This window comes from Scophthalmus maximus, chromosome 15 (genome assembly GCF_022379125.1).
Source record: "Scophthalmus maximus strain ysfricsl-2021 chromosome 15, ASM2237912v1, whole genome shotgun sequence".
NCBI classification, from domain to species: Eukaryota; Metazoa; Chordata; class Actinopteri; order Pleuronectiformes; family Scophthalmidae; genus Scophthalmus; species Scophthalmus maximus.
Window position 1 is genome coordinate 16390171 of NC_061529.1, and position 14418 is coordinate 16404588.

Here is a 14418-nt window from a genome sequence, read left to right on the forward strand (position 1 = left end):
GGGCGGGGCCAGGCCTTTCAAGTGTAACGGAGGGCGTGGCTTAATGTAATGATAATAATTATATCTTTTTTGCATTTATAGAGCCCTTTTCATTGCTAAAAGCTCTTTCTCAAAGTGCTACAGGGTAAAAAACAAAACAAAATCTAAATAAAAAAATGAAAAACGGGTTTAAAAGAAAAAGTACAACATTTAGGCGATTGCTTGTTTAAAGCGACAGTTCAGTGATTCTGAGGTGGGGATGTATGAGTTACTTGTGCATAGTTAATATGTTACCTTATGCAGATGGTGATCAGCGAGGAGAAGTGGAAGTAGCGTCCAACTGCAGCAGAGGGGACCACGTATTTTTTTCACTGCTTTAGTTCGCCGCCAGACATCTAAAGCAGTGAAAAAAAGACATCCTCCAGCGTACAATTGAACAGATATATATTCTTTAAGGTAACGTTTAAAAAAATGGCAAAAAAGACGTTCTTTGGTGGTCCCCTCTCCGGCAGTGCACTGGGACTTACGCTACTTCCATTTCCCCCCCAAACTCTTTTAAATGACATCCCTGATCACCATCTCCATGAGGTAACATATCAATTATGCATAAGTAACTCATACAGCGCCATTTCAAAATCACTTAACTATCCCTTTAGAGTGAAAGGTTTTTTAGGCCCTTCTTAAAAGAGAGAGTGCTTTGTGGAGCCCTCGGGCGGTCTGGGTGGGAATTCCACAGGCGGGGAGCGGCTGAGCAGAAGGCTCGATCCCCCATGGTGCGGAGCCTGGTCCTGGATGGGTGAAGGGGTTGAAGGTTTTGTTTCCGGAGCGGAAGTTGGGTGTGGGGGGTTTGTGGTGAGAGTAGATCTTTGAGGTAGGGAGGGGCATTGCCATGGATGCAGTGATGGGTGAGTAGGAAGATTTTGTATTCAATCCTGACTGAGACGGGAAGCCAGTGGAGTGAGTGAAGGACGGGTGTGATTTGATCATATTTTCGTATTCTCATCAGGATCCTAGCGGCGCTGTTTTGGACGTATTGAAGCTTTCGAATGCTCTTCCGAGGAGTCCCGATGAAGAGAGCGTTGCAGTAGTCCAGCCCTGAGGAGACAAAGGCGTGGACAAGTTTTTCGGCATCCGACAGACAGAGTGTGGGACGGAGTTTAGCAATGTTCCTGAGGTGATAGAAGGAGGTCTTGCACAGATGTTTAATGTGGGTGTCAAATGTAAGATGAGGGGTCAATTCTTACACCCACATGATGTACTTGAACTTGTGTTGTGATATTATAACGTGTATGGCTCTTTCAAATGTGAAGAAATTGACTGTAATCAAAGAAAAACATTAAACCAAATAACTAATTGATAAAAAAAAATCTAATGAGATGTACACTGCCTTTGAAAACAACAACAATAAAAAGATTCATGCATAGCAAATGGATTGAATCCAATCAGTTCAAGTTGTAATTTTGTTTACAGCTTGTTTAGAGGACGACCTATCTAAGATCGGGTCGACGACTAGTTAAAATCCCCCCCCCCCCTATAATTAGATGATGGTCATCAAGATTTAGCAAAAAATTAAAGGAAAAATTTGTCATCCCATTTGGGCCAAATGCTGGCCAAAACCACTGGCATGTTGTGTAGTACACCCGTGACTATGACATATCGGCCATTAGTGTGGGAGATTGTCCTGGTAGGCTCAAACATAACATTGTTATTGACAATAACAGCAGCCCTCTGGATCTGTCGGGAAATTTAAATGGAACACATGACTCATCCAGGCCCTTTTAATACAGAGGGTCTCAGATGACCCTAGGTGCGTTCCCTGTAAAAATATGAATTCCCCCTCGAGATGTTGTAGTTGTGCTAGTACCTTTCTAATTTTGATGGGTTTATACATGCCTTTCGTATTCAAAGAAATCAGACGTACTCCACTTGCAGTCAACGTCATAGCCATAACTGTCTAGCTAGTGCCATGGAGACTGATTGGCTTGAGTCCATGGGGTGCCTTTCTGCCTGTAACAGAAGCGAATGAGGGAGGCAAGAGCGAGAGGAGAGGAGAGGAGGGAAAAAATAGGAAAACAAAAACAGATAATACAAAACCACAACAAAGACCAAACAAAATAAAAAAAACGACGACAACAACAACCCATAACTTAATCCTTTAAAATAATTCCAATATTGACCACATTTCAATCATAAACCCTGACTGAGCGTCCCAGCTCAAAACTTCACGGTAAATCTACTCTCTTCCAGGGTCTCAAACACCTTCATTAACCGTAAAAAGACGTTTAAATTAAAAAAGGAAACAATGAAAAATAATCAAAAACGATTCATGAACCAACAAACAGAACCATACATTCACTCATACCTTAATGCGTAACATGGATACACAACCTCAGAAACTATCTCTGTGGCGTGGTGTGCTAAGAGTTCCTAACGGCCCAGACTCTAGTAATATAAGCGCAGCTTTCAGGAGTCAAGGTATGAGGTGCAGCCTACTGGCCCATAACGTAACAGTCCTGTAATTAAACTATGAAGCGCAAACCAGGCCAGGGCAAGTGTAGGCATACACACACATAGACAGGCATGTAAACAATGTTTGGTTAAAATTGAGACCTGTAAACAAAGTGGCACATGGTATGAGATAGTTTTCAAAGGGTTAGGTGCAAAAACGTCCCATTGCCCTACTAGAACTGTAATTTGCCTCTCATGGCCCGGGCCTCACGAACGATCCGCTCTTTCTGTTGATAACGATGCAGCCGAATAATGACGGCCCGTGGTCTCTCACCCGGATTTGGTTCAGCCCTGAGGGCTCTGTGAGCCCGGCAAAGCTCTGGTGGGGAAGGCAGGATGTCATTGCCAAAGACCTCTGCGAGCGGCTCAGTGAAGAAAACAGTGGGACGAGGTCCTTCAACCGACTCCGGTACACTCACAACTCTGATATTGTTATGGTGAATACAGGACTCCAGGTCTCTGGCCTGTAGCTTAGTATGGCTGTCCGTCAATGAAGCGCACACTGCTTCTAATGCTAGCACTCACTCGTCTTGCACTCTAGCGTTTGTTTCAAGCGAGGCGATCTTGTGGACATGTTCAGACACCATCGTTTGAATGTTGTCAAGCTTTGTTTGCAGTACCGCGATGGTAGTCTTAAATTCCGCAGAGTGTTTTTTGTGTCCCTCCAGAAGGCTAGCTATGGAGGCCATGTCGACTTCGTTGCTAGCAGCGTTAGCCTCAGCGAGGTCGGCCTTGGGGTTCAGCTCCTTTTTCTTGTTTGCCAGATTTGGATGAAAAATGGAGATTATTATTTTGGGTGGACTGACCCTTTAAGTGGACCAAGAGGAGAGAGGCCACAATCCATCAAGGATTGTAAAGTCTAAAAACATATCATTCAACACCTAACATATTAATATACACCCCTAATATGCTGAGAACATAACTTTTTTCAGTATTTATTGATCAGTTTTGGTGTTGAAATGTGGAGAAAAGTTTGATTTTCAGATGTTGACATTTTGGCCTGTAATTATTGTGTATCTCATAAATAAGGTTGGCTTTCTGGCTTCCTTTTATTTATCATTTCCTTTTTATTATTTTATCTGTTTACTCTGTATATTTCTTTTTGATCAAGTTTAACATCATACAAACAAACAGTCACATGATTTTCCCAAATTTTTCGGTTAAAAAACACATTCAAATTTTATGACTACGGAATCTGACTTTGAAATAGATCAAAGACGCATGATGTCATTTAGAATCCTATAGATTCAAATAATAGCCAACTGCTCAGATTACTTCAGTTGAAGACACTTAGTTGACGAGGATTCAGTGCGGTTATATTTGTGGAAAACATTATTTTCTAAAGAATCTCATCAAGTTCAAGAATGGCAAGCAGTTTGACAACAGATAAACAAGGTAAGACAAATGTAAACCGACACAGTGGTGGGAAGTTATTAACTACATGTATTCAAGTACTGGACTTGTTTCTACCTTTAAATGAAGTGGATTGAAGGGGCAGTAAGCATTCTTAAGCAATACTCATTTTGTAAAAATCAGTGGACATTTCCTCATGGTCCGCTAGCTATCGGTTCTGTGTATGCGCCCCCTCAAAATTCAGATTTTCAGCTCAGCCCAGGCTCTGTAAATCGAAAACAAATAGTGCGGACTGCACCACACAACACATCACTGTGATTGTAGTTTGTAAACATCGCTCGTCAACACCTTAAGATACATGCTAGCGGGTGGTACTGCAACTCTGGGGTTTTGGCCTAGTGGTAAGCCCATACCCGACAACGTGGTTTGGCGGCCTGGCCAGAGCAGTAAAATCAGGACAACATTTCTACTTCACTATGTTCAGAGCTGGCCCTAGCCTATATGGGGACCTATTCAGAATTTGATTTGCGTGAACGGGACCTCTGACAGAGGCTGCGGGAATTGAGTAAACCATTAGCTTACCAACCACTTAACATAAGATTGGGTTTTTGATGATTGCCATTGCCATGATATAACATGTATATAACAAAATAAAAAATAATAATTGAAAATCAAGCTTTCTTGTGGGACAAATTCAAGCGCTCTTGGGGTCCCTGGTGGCCACGGAGGCCCTAAGTAGTCACTTAGTTTGCTTATGCGTCGGGCCCCCTGACCATGTTTGACAGTTTAAGCCCTGAGTTAATTTTTCAGTTGTATGTTTGTATGATGTTGTGTTTACTGAATGAGCCCCACTGACTCGTATTGTGACCCTCACGCCTTCTACTTTCTCACAGAAGAAAGAGAATCAGAGGGATTTGAGGTAGAAAATGGCAACATGCTGAACAGCAGCACAGGTCACTACCTCATCCTGGACTTCATTGGTGAAGGACGCTTTGGCAAAGTTGCCAAGTCTGTGAATTTAATCACAGCACAGGACGTGGCCCTCAAGATTTTTAAAACTGAGGAGAACATGGATATGAAGAGAGAGGTAAATCATTAATGCCACTTTAATAAGAAATTTTGTAAATTTTTTGTAATTTCATAAATGAACTGATGATACCATGCCACTTATCTATGTTCCCTCTCACAGATCAACATGCTGGAAGTCCTGAGCGTTCTCGACCCAGTGAAGACGAGCGTGGTGCAATACTTTGAGAAGTTCCAGCACAAAGGACATATCTGTCTAGCTTTCGAAATGCTAGACAGGAATCTTTACCAGCTATTGATAGACAGACAGTATAAGCCACTGTCTCTCAGTGAGATACGCCTGATAGCACACCAGGTAAACCCTACATGGCCATGTACAAGTAATGTAAAAGTTATTGCAGTATACTCAGCATTTAGATATTAACAACTCATAAATCTTGTTGATCTGTACAGACCTGCACCCTGATCAATGGTTTCTTTAATCTGCACTTGTTCCCATCTCCCTACAGTTGCTGACAGCCTTAGATGCCCTGAAGGGACTTGGAATCATCCACTGTGACCTGAAGCCAGACAACATCATGCTGGTGAACCATGAAGACCAGCCCTTCAGAGTGAAAGTCATAGACTTTGGTGTGTCATATTTGACCTCTGAAGTGGCTCGTGGGATGACCATGCAGGCTCTGGGTTACAGGTAGGGTGGATCTGCAAAGTTCATCTTGTAACATGTTTGCAGTTGGCAGTATTTCAGCTGTAAATGATCTAAGAGAGGTTGAGTCAGTCTTCAAAACAGATGTAGAAATGAAAATGTACCTAAAAGCTCTTGTGGATTTTGTCCTCGACTAACAGGGCACCCGAAGTCATCTTGGGCCTCCCCATCTCCAGAGCAATAGACATGTGGGGTCTTGGCTGTGTTCTCTCATTCCTATACATCACCGACCACCTGTTTGGGGTATGCTGTGAGTACCAAATGGTAAGAAACCTAATATATGTAGATTTGACTGCCCATTCTCTGACAAACAGTCTCAAACAGAGTCTGTGTGGGACGTGAGTCTTTATAATTTCTCTCCAGGTGAGGAGCATAGTTGAAGTACTGGGCCAACCAACTGATGAACTGCTCAGTGACGGAGATTTCACCAGGACATTTTTCAAGGAGAATCGACACTTGGACCACCCAAAATGGTTGCTGAAGGTATTTTAGCCTTGTTTTGCTTTTCGTTAGCTGTTGATGTTATTTGATCTCCTCATCAGACAACAGTTTTAATGGTCAACACATTGAGGATGAAGTATTTGATATATTTTCTGTTCTTGTAGACCCCAGCGGAATACCAGCAGGAAACTGGAAAAGTGCCTGCACTGACATGGAATGTCTGTTCCCTGGATAAGCTGGTCACAGTAAGTGTTCCATTTCCTAAGAATGAATTCTGTGACTGACAGACAGGAAGCAGATAAATTGAACTATCAACTTTGTTTCAATCCAGATCTACCCAAAGACACAGGAGTCCATTGAAATGGCAGATTGCAGAGGATTTGTGAGCCTCCTTGAAGATCTTCTCCAAATGGACCCGAAGCAGAGAATCACACCTGCTGAAGCTTTCGCACACCCATTTCTCTGCATGATCCACCTGGTAGAAGAAATGGAAACCAGCTTGTAGTAAGTAACTGTGTTTTGATATCAGTAAAGTTGGATAGACACATGATTGGAGGAATACAAAGATTGACTGATTGAATTCAGTAATTTTTTTTGTAATTTTTTCTCAGTGTGGACCCGTCAATGATGGACTGCTGCCAGATGGACGACTCCGAGGATGATAACGTCACAAGTCCAAATGGCAAATACTTTGTTGCTCCTTTCTCCCGTGACATTACAAGACTGCCGGATGGAGCAGCAGCTGCTGGGGTTGAAGGTGGCTCAGTTGGAGCGATACAGATCTGCAAGACTAATGACTCTTGGGAACAAACACCTGATGACGAGGCTGAAGAGAAGCCCAAAGTTGAGGTTCTTCCAGCCATCCACTCTCCAGACTCAGCCTCTTCTATCTCCTATGAAGGCAGAACAAGCCTGCCGGATGGAGCAGCAGCTGCTGGAGCTGAAGTTGACTCAGCTGAAGAGGAACCGGCTGTCGGTCAAGAGGTAGCCAGTCGTGATCCAGCTGAGGAGACGTCTGCCCCTGATAGGTCACCTGATGAAGGCGACAAAGTAAAGAACTGCCTGAAGAGTATCCGCAACTTCTTAAGCAGGGCCATGAGGACTGTGTTCAAACTTTAGAAATAAATGAAAATAAAAATAATAATAATAAAAACATAATTATTAACTTTAATTAATTGTTTTTGAGATTAACTATAATGTTTGATTGATTTAACTATAGTACTACAGAAATATAACTATAGAAAATGATCAAACTGCTATTGTCTCTTCTAAATGCACAAGACCAATATGATGTCATGTACCTGCTTGTATATACCATTGATTTACACTTTGTATTTATTTGTATTGTATTTTACAAGTTGGTATGTATGTGTTCAGACTAAATTAAGTACCTTTGACGTTTAAGGATGTAACTTTAACTCTACAATATCTTCGTTCATGTTTTTTATGATTTTTACAGAAGTACAAAATGTAGTTTAAACATTATTGTGAATACAACAAAATGTCTCCTTGGAAAGATGGTTTTATTGATAGAAATGCTGTTGTTTTGGTACAAATGAAGCAGAAGATATATGTATAAAAAATTTGATTTAGGCAGGAATCATTTGGTTATAATGTGAATTTATTGAAAGTAGGCAGGTTTAAGCAGCTTAAATAGAGCGCACATTATGAGCTTTGCCAATTGAATGCACTATGCTCAATATGTGGTTGTCATTATAATACCACTATTGGAGGCAACATTACAAAGTAAGAATCATCGCACTTTAACGTCTTCAAATTTTTCTTTTTTTTGGCTGAGCAACAGTCTGAACCCAATCATTTATATTCATTCAATTAAAGAGGCGTTCAGCGATTTAAATCCAATACACTTTCTGATGGATTGGCAAATATTTCCTAGCCGTTCGCTAGCCGTCGGCTCTGTGTGTGCGCCACAAAGAAATCTGTGTTTTCGGCTCAGTCCTGGCTCTGTAAATTGAAATTGTCTCCCATACCCGAGGCTGCGGGTCCGCGGCCCAGCCAAAGAAATAAAATCACCAACGACATCAAAGAGAGAGACAGGCTTTCTCCAAAATCACTTACGGCCCCATTAACTGTTCAAAGTATTGCCAAGAAGGTCATACATGGAATTGGCCTTCAAGTTTGCGGTGAAACGTGCCGGGACAGAGGGGACAGATGCGGAAACTGCTGGGGGCCGTGGACCCTGCGTCCGCTACGCCCCTGCTTCAGAGAGACCTTAAAATCCATGCTCCACAGAAAATGTGGGAGGAGAAAAGACCCAACATCAGTTTTTAGTTTTTTGTTTAGGAGGCTTCAAATCAGCTCGGAGGTAATGTTACAATTAGTTCTCTGGGAGATGAGTGCTTCCCTCCGACTGTCTGCTGCTTCTTCCTTTTGCTGTCTCGCTCTTAACTCTCTCTTTCTCTGGCCTGTCTCTCCCTCAGTCTTTTTCTGTCTTTCCCTCTGTCCTTAGCTGTCTTTCTTTTGTCTCTGAGGCAGAGGCGTGAGTTACTTCCTTTGGGAGCATTACCTGAATTTTGCCACAACCTGACACCACCAGAGGGGAAGAGATGAGAGCGGGTGGGATAACAGGTGTATTCCAATTTTTTTTTTTATAGATGAAGTTAATTTACAGTATACACACTTAATGAACATTCACACACTCATATATTACATCATACATGTACTACCCATTTATTGCAATGATTTTACTATCTGACAAATTTGACTCTGTCTAAAAACAATATAAAATGTCATCAAAGCTGACAGGTTTAAAATAAAATCAAAAAACAGAATAGCATTGATTAGATATTAATCATATGTAAACCACATGTTCAAATGTAATTTTGTACATACTTTTGCCAAATTCATCATGTGTCCTTTAAGGTTTCATATTTACAGTCTAAATCAATACATTGTAGACCAATACTTTGTTACTTACCTTAGTTAATTTGGCTATGAATCTGAATTTTTTTAAAAAGCGGTTGACATTGAAAATCAATAAACAAAAACTCTTAGCGACAGCGTTTCTATTTTTTTGGGTGATATCACATGTTGCCGCAAGATGGCAGTCTTGTATAACAAATAAGTAACCGTTTCTACTACAGAGGAAACCTGAGGCTTTGGAAACAGATAATATGGACAATGTTCCTCCAGTGTTTCAGTAATTAAGAAGTGGGTCATGGGTTGGTAAAATATGTAATAAAACACGTACTGGATTTAATTCATGAAGCTGACACCACACCACTGCAGTCATCTGGGGTTATTTCTGTATATAGACATATATATATATATATATATATATATATATATATATATATATATATATATATGAAAGTTTTTGTAACCTCCTTCATAACATATGTAAAAGGGGAACAAAGATAAAACAATACAAATTATCATGTGACTATCTTTCCCTTATTTTTCCCCAAAGGGACAGGAATAAAAGCGACTAGTCATAGCAGGGAGAGAGAAAAAAAACAGCAGTTAGTAATATGTAATAACAACAGTGTGACACTGAGCCAGAAGGTACAACGATAGGACCCTCACACCAAAGCAACTCAATGTACTTCCACAATCATTAACAGTCTCATTCCCACTTGGGCTTTTCCATGATACGATAAATCTCCTTTTTCTTTTTGTAATTGGTAGGATTTATTGTAGATTTTAGTGTTATTCTGCCAGGAGGCGGAAAAGCTATTTTTCACACTTGCTTTCTCGGAACGGCTGAAAAGAGAGGCCGTCTAGCACTACCCAAAATGGATGTGCCTCATTTCTGTTGCATCAAATCTGGCAGAGTTCCAGTTCATCATTTTCATAGAAGGTTTGATAGCATCGGTTTCTGCTGACTCATTGTTTTAATGGTGTTTTTCCCACTCTGATTCAGCATTCAATTGAGAATTTGCTGAAGTTTTTACAAATCTCTCCCTGCTCTGGGGAGAGGGACAAAGCAAGGGAGACTCACTGTATTTCACATTAAGGTTTGGTCATTTTCGCCTCGCAGAAATTGATCTGCTGATGAATGTGCTCTCTCAGACTCAGTGTGGTAACCGTAACTTGACAGAGTTTTACATGTGTGTGTCACTGTGTCTGCAGTTTGACACTTAAGATAAAAACAATTTTCCGCCTGTAGGTGACATCTGTTCTTTGTATTCCATGGTACCACAGCCGTGTTCAGTGTATTTTAACAGTTGAATTGAATTTTACCTTAAAAAAAGGGCTCTGAGTAGATAGCCGAGGGTCTACGTAGTGTTAGTCAGCACTAAGGCACGCACACGGAGGTGGCTGTGCTCCCTCCTCCCCGCAGCAAATTCCCACAGCATCCTTCTTTCCCCCATTCTGTTCATTGGAACAAATCTCCGACTCTCCTCTTTCTCCCTTTCCCTCTTCTTCTCTCCTTCATCGCCAGTTCCTCTGAATCCCCTCAACTTGCTAATGAGGGCAGGCCCATAGTACCCCCCCCCCCTTATCAATGATAGATTACAGTGGTAACTTTAATCAGTTTTAATGGTCAGAACTTTGCTGAAATTAAAAAGCCGATCCCTGCACCCATAGCCCCCCTGAGACCAGACCTTTAGCTGTTTGAGAGCCAATGAAGATGTGGAGAAAGTATTACGGCTTTTACTGCACCGATCCTTTCCCACTCCACAGCGGGGCCATGTATAAGGGATGTTACATTAAGTATAACCTAGCAGCTCAGGGCAGCCTTTGTACAGTAACCCCCCCCCCCCGCCCGTGGGTATAACCCTACTGTGTGTATATGCATGCATGTCCCTGAATGATATAGACCCCAACCTCCTCTGAATGACCCCTTTGGATGTTACGTCTGCTTTATTCAGGCATGTTGCAGGACAGCCTGCGTATGCCCCCCCCCCCCCCCCCCCCCGCAGCGATTATTGTTATGGTGCCTAATTACAGTCGGGGGCGAGTCCCAAAGGCACCTTCTGTTCGCTCCTGGGGCCCGTGGTACGACCACTCTGGCTCCTAAACTACATATAATCAAGCATGTCCAAGGCCAGCCTTTTTATGACCATGTCAGGATATGGTTCAAGGTAGCGCAGTTTTGTTCAGCTGTGACAGACCGTAAACGGCTCCGTGGCGATGGCCCCCAGGGCGACCAAAGACCCCTCCGGAGCGCACATGTACCGAATACAGGCGCGTCCCCACGGTGGCCTCTGTATGGCACCTTTTAAGTATTAATAACAGGGCACTGGCGTGACACTGACCTTGTGGAATAATATGGAAATTGTATCCAAGACAGGAAAGGTCAGGAAACTTGATAACGTCACAAGGGAACTGGAATGGCACTTAGCAGGGAGCGCAGCTCCGTCAAGGTCAAACCATGCGACGCACGACTCTGAGCTCCTGGAAAAAAAGAAGGAAGCGGTCCGATATTCTGCGCCGTACTTGTGCAGGCTCGCCGGTGAATCTGTATAAACAGACACAGGACAGCGTGGTCTTAACTCCACTTGTCGTTTCCCAGGCCAAATTAACAGCGAACCTTTTCAAAGTAAACCTACACTGAGAGAAGAGGAACTGTAAAAATTTTAAGGAGTGCACTCTGAGAAGTCGTTGAATTTGATGTCGCGGCCGCAGTGGGGATTCTGTAATAACTGATGGATTTGTGTTTTTTTTAACACCAGGCAGGCATCAGGCCAAAAACATTTCTTTTCTTTTTTTTCTCTTCCACAGAGCCCCCCGGGGGATATGACAAGGTAGTGGAGTCGTCGCTCTTCACTTTGCTAAGTGAGCGACAGGAAATGTGGGGGCAGGGGGGGGGGGGGGGAGAGGCCGAGACGGTAATGGGGGAGGAAAAAAAAAGGAGTGAGAGACGGGCGGAGAGAAAACGGAGGGGAACATGAAACCCGGCTGTAGAAAAATGTGAAGGACGGGGGAAAGGGAAGCGAGGGGGCTTCGCAGAGGATCTTAACAATGTCTACCTGTCCTCTCCCCCCCCCCCCCCACGGTAACTTTGTGTCTGTGTGCTTCAAGCCAGCTGATAAACAGTTTGACCGTGAACTGTCCGCGTGGTCTTCTACGAAGGAGGCAGAGTCTTGTTGCCACGTCGGTGCTCTGCAGTGGATGAGATGCGATGTTCAGAACGTCTCCGCCGTTTGAATTTCTTGTTCCCAGTTTCCCCCTTGCTTGAAGAGATCTTCAGAGACGATGTCAACCGATCACTTTTGTCAATCGCGTCCGTATTCCATAGCATGAGAATTGGCCAATGAAGGTGGATAATTTTTTGACTTCAGGCCAAAAGCAAATCACTTTCAATTCAACTGTATTCTGCAGACAAACACAAGTTCTTGAGCACATTTCGGGTACTTGCGCTTTATACATTTGCACATTTTTTGCACCTTAATACTTCTACTCTGATTGCAAAGACGCACAACTACTACTCTACTTCCACTTTGCATGCATTTGTATTTTTTTCACAGAGAATTTTTTACACTGTTCGAATTAATGAGGCCACTTTTACCAAAATAAGACGCAGGTGCCTCTTCTACCGCTGTGTTCAAAATAACAAACATGTGTTAACCACCACTATTCTTTGGTACGAAAACGATAGTCATCCTCCCGTAACCATCCCGACTTTGAACCCTGGCCGTGCCCTAATGACGGAGCAGTGATATTTTTCACGCCTATTAATTTACATATTCACAGTCCGTAATTGCTTTTTTTGGCAGCCGTCCGGTCTGCATTTTGGCATTTTAGCCAGGATGTTGTCCGAATGTGTCTAATATAACAGATTGCTCTTGCTGTTGTAAAATATGCTGCTCGGGCTTCACTCGCTGGGCTTATGATCGCTGTGTGACCGCTAGGCGCGTTAGTTTCAGCACAGTTCAAAGAGACACCCCTCCGCCACTTTGATCCCGCATCCACCGCTTTTTGAGTTTCTCAAACTGTAATCAGGGGCTCTCTCTCAAACCTGCCTCTTCCTGAGCGATACTCTTAATTGCCTGAAGAAAAGAAAAAAAACCACGCGCTCGTTCACCTCCCTCCGATGGGAGACTGGTCAACAACAACAAGCAGCGGCCCGTGAAAGGCCCGGGGCCGCGTTCTTTGTCGAGGTCTCTCTCGACGTGTGGCAACGTGTGCCAACGCGGTGGAACTTGAGCTCGTTGAAGGACGTCACTTTTCGTGTGTAGGGTTTATCATGACTCAAAAGTGTAAGCCACAGAGTTCTTCAGACCAAGATGAATGCTGGGTAAAATGTTCTGCGGAAGCCGATAGGGGATCTTAATACACAGCGTTTTTTAGCATTTCTGCGTCATTGGTAGTGGAGAGAGACAGAGAAAGTGGAACGAAACATCTTGCTGGTGAGCGGTCAGCGGTGGTAGGAGCTGAGCTACGGTATCTCAGGTAACTAGTCTTCACCCCTGTGCTGAGCAGAGAAGCCTCCCAGAAGCATCTGAGCATGGGGTGGACACAGACCCACCAACACTGCACAGTCGACGACCGAAGCGCGTCGCCTGCTCGGATGAATCTGGATTTTTCTGCTGAGGCTGCAGAATTTGGAGTCATCGCCATGAGTCCATTGGACCCCCCCCCCCCTGCCTTGTGTCATTGGTTCAGGCTGCCAATGGTGGCGTGAGGGTGTGGAGGATATTTTCATGGCACACGTCGGGCCCCTACACATATATCCAATAAATAATGTAAAAAAAAAAAAAAGAATGAATATGAAACCTCTGTCATTACATCGCATAATACATGAACTTTTAAATAACAGATTTATTGAGGTGTATCAATTTGCAGTTCATCACGTTCATTACCAGTGAATACCCTGGGCCATCCGCAGCAGACTCTCTGAGCAAAAGGTTAACTGTGTGTACTGCAGACAGATTTAGCGCAGCCTGCAGCCGTTGGCACGGCGTTGTGCCTCAGGGAATACGGTGATGAAGAGCCGCATTACTTTCATCCCCCGTTGATGAATATCAACCCATCCGACAGTCCCCGACGACTACCCAAACTTTACAGCCGGGCTTATGATGATGTTTGCCGTGTCCGGGGGTATATGAATATGTTTTAAATATTTAAGGAGCGCAAAAATACAGGTGCTACAAACAGCTCAATAAAATGAATCCACTTGACATCCGCTAGATTAAACTTTAATGGCTGTAAGTGAAAGAGAAAGTGACGCCGCGTGTGTGTGTGTGTGTGTTGGATAGCCGGTATATTAAACTTTCATGGCTGCCTGGTTTGAGCTGGTCATTCCTCTCACAGCATGTGAATGAGTGCAGACATATACTGTAAGTGTGTGTGTGTGGTTGAGCTCAAGTGCATAAGACGGAGGGGGTGAGAGGGAATGTTTGTGCACATGGTTTGTTAGAGCCTGTGCTTGTGTGTGTGTGTGCGTGCGTGCATGTATCCCAGTGCATTGGTGATTGTGCGTGCGTGCTATGAACATT

The 14418-nt window shown here is 43.3% G+C and overlaps 1 protein-coding gene across 2 annotated transcripts; it reads left to right on the top strand.

Annotated features, from left to right (window-relative positions):
• The first annotated feature begins 3727 nt into the window (after window positions 1–3727).
• On the top strand, window positions 3728–7529 carry LOC118286757 (homeodomain-interacting protein kinase 2-like). Of its 2 annotated transcripts, none has more exons than XM_035611436.2 (9): window positions 3728–3882; window positions 4734–4927; window positions 5030–5221; window positions 5376–5557; window positions 5713–5836; window positions 5936–6055; window positions 6178–6258; window positions 6345–6517; window positions 6625–7529. In XM_035611436.2, exons 1-9 carry the CDS (start codon window positions 3852–3854, stop codon window positions 7130–7132), a joined length of 1605 nt encoding a protein of 534 aa, XP_035467329.1. In that variant the 5' UTR covers window positions 3728–3851; the 3' UTR covers window positions 7133–7529. The 2 variants fall into 2 exon arrangements, with proteins under 2 accessions (XP_035467329.1, XP_035467330.1); XM_035611437.2 differs by having other exon boundaries at window positions 3754–3882; window positions 4737–4927.
• Window positions 7530–14418: the final 6889 nt, after the last annotated feature.